Source organism: Cygnus atratus, chromosome 9 (genome assembly GCF_013377495.2).
Source record: "Cygnus atratus isolate AKBS03 ecotype Queensland, Australia chromosome 9, CAtr_DNAZoo_HiC_assembly, whole genome shotgun sequence".
Classification (NCBI taxonomy): domain Eukaryota; kingdom Metazoa; phylum Chordata; class Aves; order Anseriformes; family Anatidae; genus Cygnus; species Cygnus atratus.
In genome coordinates this window covers 23324958-23339823 of record NC_066370.1, presented here as the reverse complement: position 1 = coordinate 23339823, position 14866 = coordinate 23324958, and the positions used below count along the sequence as shown (strand labels likewise).

Sequence of the window (14866 nt, the reverse complement as noted above, 5' to 3'; positions counted from 1 at the left end):
CGAGGACCTGACATGTTGCCCCAGTGGAACATGGCACATCACCTAGCAGGCGCTTGAGTTCTTCCTGTAAAACACAACCAGAATAAGGATGCTCAAAAAAAAGTTTTAACTGAACTGTGCAGAGCCAGAATATCCTAAGTCTCGCCTTACTTCCTCAGCAGTATTATTAACCACATATTGGTTTCAATAGGATCCTCCTTCATGTATGATCATCTTGGTAATGTGCTTCACTTTCAGAAATAATTTAATCTCAGATTATTTTATTAAAACCATTTATTTGTGCTTTACTTAGTAGGTGCTGCCAGGCAGAATATGCTGAGATGAAAAAAGCCCACAGCAAGCTGAGCATCCTCAGGAACTCTCCTGGTGGAGGAACCGGCACAGCTTCTCTTGATGATAATGATGATAACCTCACCGTAATGCCAAGTCTCTCACCATCATTCGTTAATGTTACTGTTTATTTGTTAATTTGCCAGTCAGTAGAGGGAAAATCAGATTAACGTGTGCTCAATAGTCCTCAAAGCCACCCAGACTGTTGGGTTGCTACAGTGGCAAGAATTTTTCACCATGTTCCTGTTCCAATGTTTGGAAACTCTGAAGTCTCTGAGCGTTAATGCTGCATTAATGAAGAAATGTAGAGGGAATAAATCGTCCTTGCAAATATTTCGGAGGCTGATATACATTCACATAACTGGGGAAGAGGGAAGATATGTACAGAAAAAATGGTGGTATCTCCTGTTGTATTCAGTGTACTTTTTGAAATGAAATATGCAGCCGTGTCTGTAATAAATTTGGTGTCAAAATACACTGTGAACCAAGTCTCTATTCGGTAGTTTTGTTTCACATCATTTCATTCTTCTGTGTCTCTTGCCCTTACGTGCAACTCTATTCCCTGATTTTTTGAGACACCATTCTCACTGTAGAAGGATTCATGAATAATTTTATAATCAGCTTTTTATTTATTTTTATGTGCATAGTAGGTATGAAAATAGTCTCCACTTGGGAGATGATATTGAAAGAATTGGGGTGGGACTTGTGGTGAAAAAGGACATTTACAAAGAGAAGGAAAAAAAAAAAACTTTAAGTGCACCAAATCTGCAATTGCCATATTAATTATAAATTGCTTAGATCTGTATGGTATTTAGTTTGATACCTTGTGCAATAGGCGACTGATAACTATTTACTAGCCCATATATTATAAATATAGAAGTTCAAAGAAAACAGAGACATTTCTCTGTTCTGAATTCTTTTGGAGATGTATTAATAAGATTCCATTACCTGTGTCTATCCTGAAGTAAGTAATCACTGAATACAAGCATTTAGACCTGAGGTAATTAGTAGTTTAAAATATTCTAAGTCATGCATTGCTGATGTCCAAAAAATACTTCGGACCATGCTGCAAGTGTATTTTAATTTTTGCTTTATGTTAATATGTTATTTTGCTTGAATTATTTGTGTAGCCACATGTTCTTTTGAGTCTCCAGTTTAAGACAAGGGAGGATTTGATGATGTGTATATTCTGATACAGAATTAAATTTGTTGACAGAACCTCTCTATAAATTCTGGACAGGTAGTTTGGGATTGGTACCTACATCAGAAGTTAGGAGACTAAGTGACAAAATTACTTGCACGTTTCCATGCTCCAGCAGTTCTGTTTGAGCAATTTAAGAGCTATTTTTTTCTGCACAGGCCCTTTCTGCAATAGCAGTCATCCCATCACTTGTCACTAGGAGAAGCACACTGCAGATTTGTATACAAAGGCTGCTGAAACCCAGAACAACGCGGCTGTCACTTTTTTCCCTCTTGCATCACCAGAGATTGTTTGCATGATCAGAGGGAGGTGGAAAAGAAAGACATAAGCAGGTGTAATTCTGAAAAAAAATGCCAATCAAAATATGCAATTTGTCATCATTTTCTTTTTAGTTTTTATTGTTGATTTAGTTATCTTGAGGTTCCTGAGTCAGCTGGGGCCACAGAAGGAGCACAGAAGGTAGTGGGACGCTTCATCCCTCTGCTCCCACTGAGAAGAGCGATCCCTCTTGCGCCTGCCCTAGTGCCCTGTCCATGTGGAATGAATTTCTGAGTGGAGGAGGGAGGTAAATCCAGGAAGAGACTCAGCCCTTTACAAGAAAAATGAGGCATAAGTGAAACCTTTACTGACGCAGGATTCGGAAACTGGGCATTGTTCTCACCGTGTGTGGAAGGAAAGGCCACGTCTGCAGTCAGCACCCGGGCAGCCATGTGGCCAGGTGTGCTGCAGATGTGCCGTACGATTAATTGCCACTATGCGTGCAAGAGTGCCTGTGAGCAAGCCCCAGTCCCAGCATGGGACGAAGCTTGCTGATGCCAGAAGGTCATGAGGAGCTCATGCAGCCGCCTGCTGCCTCATCTCTGCCCCGGAGAGCAGCCCATGGGAGAGTTGGGTGGATGTGGCAGTGGCATACCTCCTGCTTTGTGTTCCCAGAGGGCAAAACAGGACCTTGCTGTGTCGATCATTGTGTAGGAGCACATTGGTACACTGGGAGAGGGGTTGGTGCTTAGCGACATGAAAAAAATGTTTCCTTGTGAAAATTGCCAGGAAATCCAGTGCCCGGCAGTGCCAGTTGGACCTCTCATTTCATCAGTGGGGCCAAATGAAGGATCTGGGCAAGCTGACTGCAGTCCGTGGAGTATGCTGGCCAACATCCATCACAGGCAAATAGACTTTTCATATGTAATCTGGAATATTGTTAGTCCTGAAGTGGTCAGGCAGTTGGACTTGGTATCTGTAGGGCTCTTCTAACTGCACTACTCCTATTATAGTCTAGTCTGGTCTAGTCTGGTCTAGTCTAGTCTGTTTTCAACATAGAAGATAGATTCGGGGCTTATGTATTTTTTTGTGATGCTGATGTTGGGGAAAAAAATGAGAGGAAAAAAATTGTTTAACCTATGAAGAATTCTATTTACATAAGGTGTAGTTAGTTATGCAAGAGTTACAGGGAAATGGGACAAGGATACACGAGGCGGGTAGTTATCCCAGAGTTCAAAGGTACACAGCTAATCAGAAGTAAAATACAAAAAAGAAATTATTGTATTCAAGCTGAAGATAAGACGTTAACCTGAACAGATGTTTAGCTTCAATTAAAGCTCTTGGAAAAAGCTTTTGTGCTGTGGGTAAATTCTGAAAGTCAGGCAAACTTTTTTTATTGCTTGAAATGTTATATGGAAAGAGTGAGAGATTAGGCTATCATGGAAGGATGGGATATCTCAATTTTTATTTGAAAATGTTTCTAGTTATAAAAGGTAGAGGGCAGAACTGATTAGATCCATTTAAAATTGCAGTGTGTAGAGGTGGCATGAAAATATTTCGTTTTCTCAAGTTAGAGATGGAATAGGTAGAACCCTTAAAAGCATTTTCTCAAGACTGATAGCAGCATAGAGTGAACAGAAGGGAAAGGCTGGCAGTGAAAATGAGAAAAGGAGGAGCTGTAGAAGAGATTAGCTCAATTGTGAGAGGTATTTCATTAAAGGAATCAGATGAAAACTTGTAGAGGAAGCAAGAGCTGCCTGGAATGAAAAATAAAAAAAAAAAAAAAAAAGCCTCCTTAACATCACTGCTTGCTTCAACCGAAAATGAATTGGGGAATATTGGATAACAAGAAATTAATCTGAGAGTTCATATATGCAGTGTAGAAAATTCTATTTTCTTTTTATTCTTTATTTAATATGGGGAAAATGCAGAATTTTGAAATGTCAGAAAAACTTGGGATTGACTTACGCCCTGCTGTTAGAAAGTGACTACCTCTGGTTTAGCCTTTGGACTCCAGTGCTTCTAACAAGCAGCGCATGGAGCTGGCTGATGCATCTCAATGCGAGGCACCCGCAGCATTGGCGTTTTCCTCTCTCCATCTCTGCAGATGTAGGCAGGGAAATGCAGAGGTGGGCATGAGGCGAGGGCCTGGGGTGGGGGTGGGGAGCGGGGCTGCGAGGGACCATCAGGAATTGGAAACAAGAGTGGTCAGAAGGAGAGAGGGAGGGATAAACCTGATGGCAAAGGAGGAGGAAAAAAGAAGCTCGTCCATTGCTTCCCAGCAAAGGGTCTCCAGTTGGAGAGGGTGGCACAACTGAAGCAGCAGAAACGGGCAGAGAAATGGTGATTCAAATGGTGAAAGCAGATGACATTGTCCCTAACACCCACTTCCCACAGTTTGCTTTCCATCTGTAAAATAGCGGATCATCAGTGAAAACAGACAAAAATGTCTATCTCTGCAACCCTCAGCTGAGGCTCGGAGGAGTTCAGAGTCTGGTACCGTCTGGAGCCAACAAGAAGAAACTGACGTAAGCCAAGAGGCAGAAAAGAATTGAGTGCAGCAAGTACACAACCCTCTCTATGCCACAGAGATAAGGCACAAGAAATGGTAAAAAAATAAATAAAACAAAAAAAATAACAAAACAATAAAATAATTGCAGATCAAAAGTTTCTGGATTCACTGCAAGTTCCTAGAGAATCATTTTAATGAGGGTTACTATTTTCCCCTAGGAGTTGCAAGCACCGTTACGATGTTATTAGCCAAGGAGCTATTATATCGAGATATTAATGCAGGAGGAAACCTTTTCCCTAGCTCTGTTAGCTTTACCCTCAGGTAATGTCTGGGTCACTTCACGCTGCCCAAGTCCCTCCTTGGCATCGCTCATGCCCTGGAGATGGCACCAAGCACCAGCTGCGGAGGGAGTAGCCTGCATTGATCCCAACATGATAAAAAAAAAGCGTCATGATTAAACAAGACCAACTGTGTTTTCTAACAGGACAGCTCCTCCTGGAGCTGGTTTATCTGTCTGTCCTAATCCAAACATCCCAGCACAGAAGATACATGTCGGGATGTAGCAAAGGATTGTGTAGGTCAAATGGGAGACAACAGAGAGGAGAAAAGAGAGTTTGCAGCTGTTGTTTCACATGAATGTACTGAGTTGTGCAGTCTTTTCAGAGGAGGCAGAAAGTGTCATTAAACGTAACCCTTATTAAATATATATCTAACTATTGTTAAGAAATACTATTTATTTTTTCACGAATCTTAAAAATAAAAACCAATATAATATATTAATGAAAGCAATAATAACATGAGGGAATGAAAATGGTTCCTGAGCCCAACTCTCTCAAATTTCAATTTTCTGGCCTAATTTCAGACATTACAATAGTAAGTCACAATGTGTTACTCTCCATTAAATCCATATTCATGAAAATAACACAAGCTATTGAAGTTCTGTAATTTTTAGGTAGCGGTGCTTCTGGATTCAGAACATAAGATTGTACTCCTCAGTCCTAGACTTTATCTAAATAATAGAAACAGATGAGTGTTTTTTTTTTTTTAAATTATTTTCTTATTATTTATTTGGCTGTTTCAAAGTGATTTGAAGTCTTCATGGCACCTTGTATCCTTGTATAAGAAGAATCCATAAATATAGGAAATTGGAAGGATGTTGCATCATTTGGTTTAATTCCATCTCCCATGTCTGGCCCCAGCTGAGTATTTTCTGTGTTGTTACAGCCCAACTTTCTCAAAGCAGCCAGGAAAGCCATGGACCTGGAAGATCTCACCTCCAGACTCCACTCTCCTCCATCCCTATGAACACACAGTGAAGCCAATCAGGGCTGGAGGGAGCTTCTGGATGATAAAGCCATGTCAGGAGGAAATCAGAGTTGGTTATCCCCAGTCCCCAGCCCATCAAGTCAAGGACTGTAAATTGGTCATAGCAGGACAAAATCCTCAGGACCGCTACGGAGGTAGGAACTGAAAGTTTCCGAGTTCCTGTTGCCTCTCCAAAACTTGCCTTTCTGAATACTTGATGAAAAACTGTTGGTCACATTCCCTCTGAGTTCAACACTGCCTATACTCTATACTGCCTATACTCTATTAAAAAAAAAAAAAAAAAAAGAAAACAACAACAACAAAAAAAACCACCGTGGTATTTTTAAGAGGCAATTTATGAAAAATAATGTTTTTTAACAAAGAGTTTTTGGCCATTTCACATGAATGTCACTTTTATTTGCCTTTTCTGCATTGAGTTCTCAATGAAAATTGCTTCAATTTAAAATAATAATAATAAAAAAAAGGAATATGTTAATATCAGCTGCTTTATGGCCTGACCCTGAATACAGGGTTTCTATCAGTGGGAGTAAATTGTGCACTATATCCACCTGAAAGGTCTCATGAAATTATTAAAAGGGAACCACTGGTCAGAGAGCATTTCTAAATTGCTTATTACATAATTATTATTATGTGCATAATGCCTCATCTGCACTAAAAATTCAGCTAAAAAGACTCTGAATTTGAGAATAACCATATAATAAGTAAAATCAAAAAATATTTTACACAAGAGAATATAAAATGTTAATAACTTAAATAACATATCATGTATATGTATAATTGTCTACAAACTCACTAAAGAATTCTATATAGCATGCACCAAATGTAAATTTAAACACTTAATCTTTCTACATATGACACTCTGAAGTGTTATGTCCCGTTGGATTAATTTTTAACATTTCAATTCCAATTCATTATTTTCAAAAATTTGTAACAATTGGTATTGCAATATATGCATATTACTAATACGAGTGAAAACACCAACAAACTTGTCTTAATCCTCAGAACACTACAAGATATTAGCATTTTCAGCAAAATGACAAATGTACAAACTTCAGATATTGTACCAAAATATCCTGTTTTAGATGAACAAACCCCCCAAATTCATCAACTGATAGTACAAAAACAAAAACCAACCAAAAAAAAAAAAAAACCCTACATTTGATGGGAGAAGCTTTAAAACATCCAAGCAAGCTCATTTTCTCACCGCCTCATGATAAATAAAATACAAGGATGAGGAAAGCAAGAACTCTACCTCCCATGTGGGAAGTAGAGATGAGCAGCTCATGCTGGAGGAGTGAAGACATTTGAATAGTGAAACAGCGCTCACTTTTCAAAACCTGACCATGCTCCTGCCGTGTTGCCAGATGTTGCCATCCAGCTGCTATTTCCAGACACTGAGGAAAAATCCAACTCACTGCATGTGTGGCAGCTTTATTAGAACAAGCACAGCCAAGCGTGATGCTGTTTTGTCTTTTACATTAACAGAATAGTATTATCAGGGGCATCAATGTCTCTTTAGCACTACAATATCTGCTCGTGTTTGGCAGAGATACTCCACCCCTGGACAGCCCATCCGTTCACTTTCTGCACATTGTGACCAGGAGACGTCTTTTAAAATAAGTGCAAAAAGTCAAAAATAAAAGCATCCTGACTACATTTAATCTGTAAGAACCAGAAATATTTATAAAATTATAATATAAAAATATTATAAAACCCACTATTTCTGTAGCACATGCTATAGCTGAAATCTGTAGCTTCTGTCATCTTCCCAGAAGCAGTAACGTCAGGTGTGACACTACAGAAACTGACTTTGCAGCTTGGAGACTGGTGTTTTGACCCAAAATTGTCCTGGAAAGACCAGTATTTTACTATTGTTTCCATAAGGTTTTGAGTCAGAATCTGTTTAAGGTAACTTACCCTCTGGTTATTGCTGGGCTGTCTTCTGAAAATGTCCTCCAGCTACTTGTCTGGCAAGGATGTAATTTACTGAGCTGTCATCCCAATAGTGCTCACTGCGTTATGCTTTCTAGAAAGAAAGCTCCAAGCTATTTCCAGGCTTGCACTTCATGTGTTTTACTATTGAGGAATCCTTGGATTCTTCCACTTTCAAAGCATTAGAAAGGTAATTAGAGCTGAATACTGCACATTACTACAGCCATGTACCCATATTTAAAACACGGAGATAAACTACTGACGTAAATCACACAGACAGTGCACAGAGGTGTAGCATACTTGCTATTTTAGAAGTAGGAAGGAGAAAGAGTGAAATGAAAACCCACTTCTGCTGTTTCTCCGCTTTCTAAGACCACAAACAGAGGTTTCTTAGTAGGGCACAAGGGGCCCAGAGGGAATCCCAACAAAGCCCCCCACCCCGCCTTACACCCCAGCAGCAGTGCTTTACCCAGAAGCTGTGCCTACTCGTGCAGGGCCAGGTCTGCTCTCCCCTGGGTGGAGGTTTGCAGGGAGGTATCTGAGGGGCATGGAGAAGGGCACCTCAGTGGTGGCTGGGAGTTGATATAGGAGGTAATCATTTCTGCGGACACAGAGCTACAATCTTTACTACAACTCACAGTTTAAATATATATATATATATATATATATACACACATATATTAAGCATATGCTTCCTCTAATGTAACAGGGAGTTTGTCATTGCACACTGGAGATACCAACAGATGTAATAAACAAACAAATAATAATAAAATAAAATAAAATAAATAAAATAAAATAAAATATAAAATAAAATAAATAAAATAAAATAAAATAAAATAAAATATAAAATAAAATAAAATATAAAATAAAATAAAATAAATTAAAAACGTACATATGCATAACCCATATAATGGGTTCTCTGTGTGATCCTGCTTGGCAGGGGGGGGTTGGATCTAAATGATCTTCAGAGGTCCCTTCCTACCTTGGCCATTCTGTGGTTCTGTGGTAAAAAGTGCTTACTGGAGCCATGTAGCCATATTGCCCAATATCTTGCTTCTAGCCATGATCAGTACTGGTTTCAGACCAGGATGCATGTTGTGTGGTGGTTTTAATATTCTCCTAACTCCCAGCAGTCTTTTGGGTCTCTGACACTACTTCTCTCTTGGTAGTCAAAACTTCATCTTCATATGCTATTCATAATGTAACTCTGTTATTCTGATACTAGGAAATATGTAGCTGAAATTTTTAATGTACCAAACAAATACAGGACTTCTAGCAAGTACAGTTTTCTCTGGATTTATTTTCTAAGTATGCCCAGGACAACAGCCAAAAAAGCTAAGAAAGATTTTGATGGAAAAACTTCATATCTTTCTGGGAAGACACTATGCCTTCAGTAAGAATTTTCTAGTGGAATTTGGTGCGATAGCAGCATTACCTCGAACCTCAGGGTGTTGCTATGGTATTCTACAAGTAATATTTTTAAGTGCTAGAAAGTCAAACTACTCAGAGAACGAGTCAAAAATCGATCTGCTGGGAGAAAAGAAAGGGGAAAATATTCTTTGTTAACTGCTTTATGGACTATTAGTTGTGCATGAGCTTACCCAGTCCAGCATTACTTCAATCTATAGTCTGACTACTTATTAACGCTAGCAATCTCAGTAGAAAAGATTTATGACTCTTCTACTCAAGCAGAAACAGCTCCTGTTTATCAGCAACTGTTGCTCAGGGTTGGTCTCTTGCAGATGAACTGTGGCAGAGAAGGACTGCAGGTGGGGCCAGTACGTACAGGTTCTGAACCCCTGCTTCTGAGACAGGGAAAGAGATGCCTCAGCCAACTGCTAGGTGTGCTTTCACAGTCTTCTTTCACTAATTCATTAACTTATCAAACTGATATTTATTTATTTATTTAACTAATTAAAAACAAACAAACAAAAAAAAGTGCAATGAAAGCAAGGCAGACTTTTTTTTTTTTCCTTAAAGTGAAAAGCAAGTCCAAACAGTGTTAATTAGACAGGTTCAATGGGACAGTGTTGCCAAATGGAACAATGAAGGAGGCAGTTCCTACTGTAAAGCGAGGTGGTGGGTCTGCAACTGCTTTCTGAGCAGTTGCGTTACTGAACTCCTCACCAGAAGATGCTCTATATTCTCAGTTAAAATGGAATAAAAAGGGAGAGTGGAGAAAGTTATAGAAACAAAATGAATTTTACTTGGACGTCCAGACTACACCTAGTTTATGGACCTTTAAGATGAAAACATGTGGTAGACAGAAACCAACTGGGGAAAGAATCGTTTGTGCTTGCTGTTTTTCTACAGCTTTGTGAGGTTTTGTGGCTTTTGTGTGTATAATGGATATAGGGTTTATAACCACATGGTCTGGCCCCATGTAATCATTCCTGAGTTGAGGACAAGAAATGCTAAAGACTTTTCCTTACAAACTTGGAGCTGCACATGTAGCAGAGGATTGCTTTTGCCCTCACCTGACTCTGAACCCACCCTGGTCACAGGTTGGACATGTTCAAAAACCCAGAAAAAGGTATCATGTAGCAGGAGCTTTGTAGCTTGAATAGACACAACTACACATACATATGCTAGTGAAAAGAAGATGTATTTTTATGATGGATTTGAAATTTACTAGTAATTTTTGGATCATGCAGTAACTGAAAAGATGCAAAAAGGAAGCAAATGTTGGCACAGAGCAGAAAAACATCCTTTAATAAAAGCACAAATGCTCTTGTGTGGTTGAGAAACCCATTTCCTCAATTTGGTTGAGGTGAGACCCTCACATAATCCTATCCTTAATACAAGTAGTGTGTTTTTGGTGCTCCCTTAATTCTGTTGAAGACTATCCCAGTACTCAACAAGACTCACTGGGCATCAGTGGGACTTGCTGCAGCAGGAGCCGTTTCACAGCATGTGCGCATCTGACCCAGAGAGAAGCATTGCACAAAGAGCTATTGTTGGCCTCAGAAAAATGCCACCAAGTTCAGTGTACAGCTTCCTTGGTCTCCAGCTAAGAACAGTGATGTTGCACAAGTATTTAAGAAGTGAGCTGTGGGCTGTGTCCTTCTCAGCTGCCCATGCGTGTTCAAACTGCAGGAAGGAATGCTCATTGCCTCGGCCCTTGGGAAGAGACACAGTGGGGAGCACCTCCCTGAGGCAGCCAACACCTGTTGGAAGCTGTGATTTCTCAGTCTGAATGAGTTCCTGATGAATTATTATCTTGGGGATTCAGTAAAAGCCTTTCCCTCTGGCCGAAATGCAAGTAGTTCAGCTAACATGCTGTGCTCTGACAAGCCCTCACAAAGCCAAGAAAACCGAATGATGAATTTCCTCAAATAAACATGGTAATACCAAAAACGATGAAAATAAGCTCTTGGAAGCTTTTGTCTGTGCCTAATGTTTCCCACATCAGTTGGGCAGGCACCAAGTGGTAGCACATAACCTGACAGGGGATGGGTCGAAGGCTTAATAACCTGCACGTCCCCTTTCTGAAGCAATTTCCTTGCATTTGCTTACTTATGCAGTTGGTCACCACTAGCTCAAGATTGTACTTTGTTCCTTTGGACAAAAATATTCATCAAAATAGTTAATTCATACTTAAATGAATTATTTTTTTTCCTTGCATTTCCAATTTTCTTACTTTACAGGCAAATTTCAGCAAATTCAGTCCTATTAGAACACTGATCTTCCTATGAGATGTTAACTACTTGGCTGTTCTACTACAAACCTTTAAAGCAGAGAAGCAGCCTTTAAATGATTTTTAAGCACAGTCAGTAGAGATTACTACTACTTCTGACAGCATTTTTTCCCATCAAATTTAATTGTAAACATGCTTTACCAATCTGTTTAGTTTGCATGCTGCACTCTTGGGATACAGAAAGTCGTTAACATGAATCACTGTTATAGTAAACATACGACATTTCCTTCAGTGAAATAAAAACTCAGAGACCAATATTTATTAGTTAACCTTGAAACTTCAAGTTTAATTTTGTGACTTCAGCATTGGGGAACACAAATGTCTGGCTGAAGTCATACAAAATACTTTGAATGACTTTTGCAAGTACCTTAATATTTTATAGATGAACAAGTGGAAACACTGTTTCATGCTAAAAGTATAATCTGAGAGCATTAATTTATCTGTCTTTAAATACTTCTTAATAATAGTGACTTACATTGGCAGAGTTAAAATTAAGATGATAGAAGTTAAATATGGGCAGAATTATGGCCCCAAATTCATGCAGGTAACACCAACTGCATCTTGGTTTGCAAAATTTACCAAGCATGAAGTCAGCCAGAGATTCTGCTTAAAGAAAACATAGAATTTTACATTCAGATTTCAGTTTTGAAATATGACACAAGTGCCATAGTATTTAAAACATAAGTTTTGCATTACATGGAGAGCTTGTAGTTAGCCTTCAACAATACTAAACTACGTTTATACACATGATACCTTGATACCAACTGAATGTAAGTTATATGTTTTTACAGAATAAAGTATTTTTAGGGTACAAAATGGCAGTATGAACATTTCAAGCCTGTTTTAAAACAAAGAGAAATTTCAGCAATATGGCCAAAGTTATTTGAAAGGAATTTTAACTCCATTGCACTGTGTAGGTTTGGCCTAATTGAAGTTGAAGCTGGGTGATATTCAGGACCTGTGGAAAAACAAAAATGGTAACTATACATTGAGGATACACTCTTGTATTGTTTGTTTGTTTGTTTTTTCTGCATTTAACAGAGTGTAGTGGATTTTTTTAAATATATAAATAAAATATATAATAAATATATAATTAAAAAAATATCAGAGTATAATGTATCACTGGTTAGTTGAGACAGCATAGGCTTTCTATTTCTGATCAAGAAGCTATCATCCCTTCATTCAGAGGAACTTTTGGTGCTGAGGAATATACACATACATGGATATAAATATATAAATAAAATGCAGGAAAACTTGGAACACACTACAATTCAGCTATGCATATCCATTTCTTTTTCTTCAAACCAAAAAAAAAAAAAAACCTGAATGAAATATGTCCATTCTGTTTTACAATATTACTTTCTTCTTCTAATCTTCTTTTTAATTCATCTCTTTCATTATATGCAAAAGCTAAATAATTTTGGCTTTCCACTGAAAGACAGAAAGTACTGAGACTTAACAAACTACTGAATTTAAAGAAAGGGTAGTAAGATCCCAATAGCTGAAGAGATTAGGCCCTCTACCAGAAAAGTGGTGAGACTGAGTGCCCCAGCAGTCCTGTTTGCATTTGAAAGATGCTCCATTGGAGTGCTGTCCTGAGTGGCGATACAATTGTAGACATTTGTCTCAGTTGGCTTTAGCAGTGCTTGACTTTATTGTCTGGGAAAAAATGCCCTGGACAGACATGACCCGTGCAGATGGAAAACCTGGCACTCTGAAGTTGATGGGAAGCTTAGCTGATAACTTCAGAGGCATGGAATTGGACTTGTACACGCAGTGGCCCTGTGTGTCCTGCCTTGCCTACAGCTCAAATCTGACTTGATAGAAGAAGAAATGGTGTTGGCAAACAGAGGTAGGAAATAAAGTTGTCAGACAAAACTGACAACAATAGGGTCATGTAGAGACTACAAAAACATTTGTTGCTTTTCCTTCCTTCAAATTGCAGGCTGTGAGTAAGCTATTAGGAAGAGTAGAAACCAGCACAAAACAAAACCCACCATACCTTCACAGTCAGGAGCAGCCTGGGTTCCTTTACAGTAACTTCTGTGCTTAAAAACTCTACCGCACTCCCTGCACAATATTTACTCTCTATTAAACAGTACCTTCTAAAAGTGACTGTCAGTTAATGATGATATGTCCTGCTGAACTATCCTCTAAATATGGTATTAGAGCTGAGAGCTGAATCCCCAAAGGCTTAAATGGACATACTCAGTTGTGAAGGTGGCATTATGCGAAAAACAGCGTCTCACCTGGGTGGTGCTGTTGTAGCTCACAGTGTGAGGTGACGGAATTATCCCACCGTCCTGCAATACATCTACCTGCTGAACGTTGGTGTTCACGCCCAGGACTTTAATTTCAGTAAACATTAAGTTGTTTGGATCAGTGTAACCGTGATGCACAACTGTGATATCTAAAACATTCTGAAAGAAAAAAATAAACATGAAATAGGATGCAGTCATTACACGGGTACAAGTCTACCTGAGCCTTTCAGTTGCTTTCCTCACTTCCCATGCATTTTAAAGAAAATATGTCTGTATGTCCTTATTTATTTTCCAGACGTTGAAGGCTTCAGTTTTCTTCACATTGTTAGTCTACCTAGATCCTGGAATCCGCTGTGTCTTTAATTGCTGCATGGACAGACCTTCCCTGCTATCACTGGGACAGCAGTTATGCCTCATATCCCAGCTGCTGTGAGGCCTGATCCAGGTTTAAACCCAGTGCTCTGTGAGAAATCATCTCCATCTAAAGGATGTGCACCAACATCCGTCCTGCAGCTTTCAGTCTGGGCCAACTCCTTAAAATGAATATACACCTCTGTGGAATAACCCCACTGAAACAAACTAGGTTACTCTGATGTATATGAGTACAAAGAACGCCAAACGAGTTTGTTCTTCTAGTGTGCACTCATATATGCTGCTAGGATCCCAAAGAAGTTTTTAAAGCAACCTTTAGAGACCCACAACAGTCTTCACCCTACTGAATAACAATTACTCTGTCATCCAGGATCAGTCTGAAAGGGGAATAGCTAAACTTTGGAAAGGGACAAATTAAAATACCAATAGTTAAAAATGTGACAATGATCACCTCAATTGATTATTCGGAAACCGTTAGCTAGCATTACATACCTGCTTAGCAGTAAATGATGTTAGCAGATATACACCATCTTCATACGCGTCTGTTAGAAAGAAAGGATACAATCAAATGTGTTTGCTGTTTAGCTGTTCAGTCAAAATGTTATAAAACATTCAATTGAAGAAGTGTGTATGTATGCTCTACCCAAATTTGTATATTTGTCTCTCTCTGTATAAAGAGAGCATAACTGTATTTGTGCAAGAAATGCTTTTCCTACCTCTACCTCTATTCACTGTCCAATTACACATGATTATTATATATGTTGATGCTTCTTTGAAATCACTGTTGTATAGTTTACCAATCCTCTTATTCAGTACTAAATGAACTCTAATGAACTAATGAAAGTAGTGCTGATGATAACAGGCATTGAAGGTACTGCCTTTCTGCTCTACAGCAGACTTCCCTACACATCACTGTGCAACATAACAGTTTTCTGCATTATTTGTCGTAATCTCAGGTAACGGCTTATTGTTATTAC

At 38.9% G+C, this 14866-nt stretch overlaps 1 protein-coding gene across 1 annotated transcript in view; it reads right to left on the bottom strand.

Annotated features, from left to right (window-relative positions):
- Positions 1-12151: 12151 nt before the first annotated feature.
- Positions 12152-14866, bottom strand: part of SI (sucrase-isomaltase) — a 50521-nt gene continuing 47806 nt past the window's right edge. Inside the window, 3 exon segments of the mRNA XM_050712521.1 lie at positions 12152-12214; positions 13506-13676; positions 14382-14431. Coding sequence (XP_050568478.1) covers positions 12152-12214; positions 13506-13676; positions 14382-14431 — 284 coding nt within the window.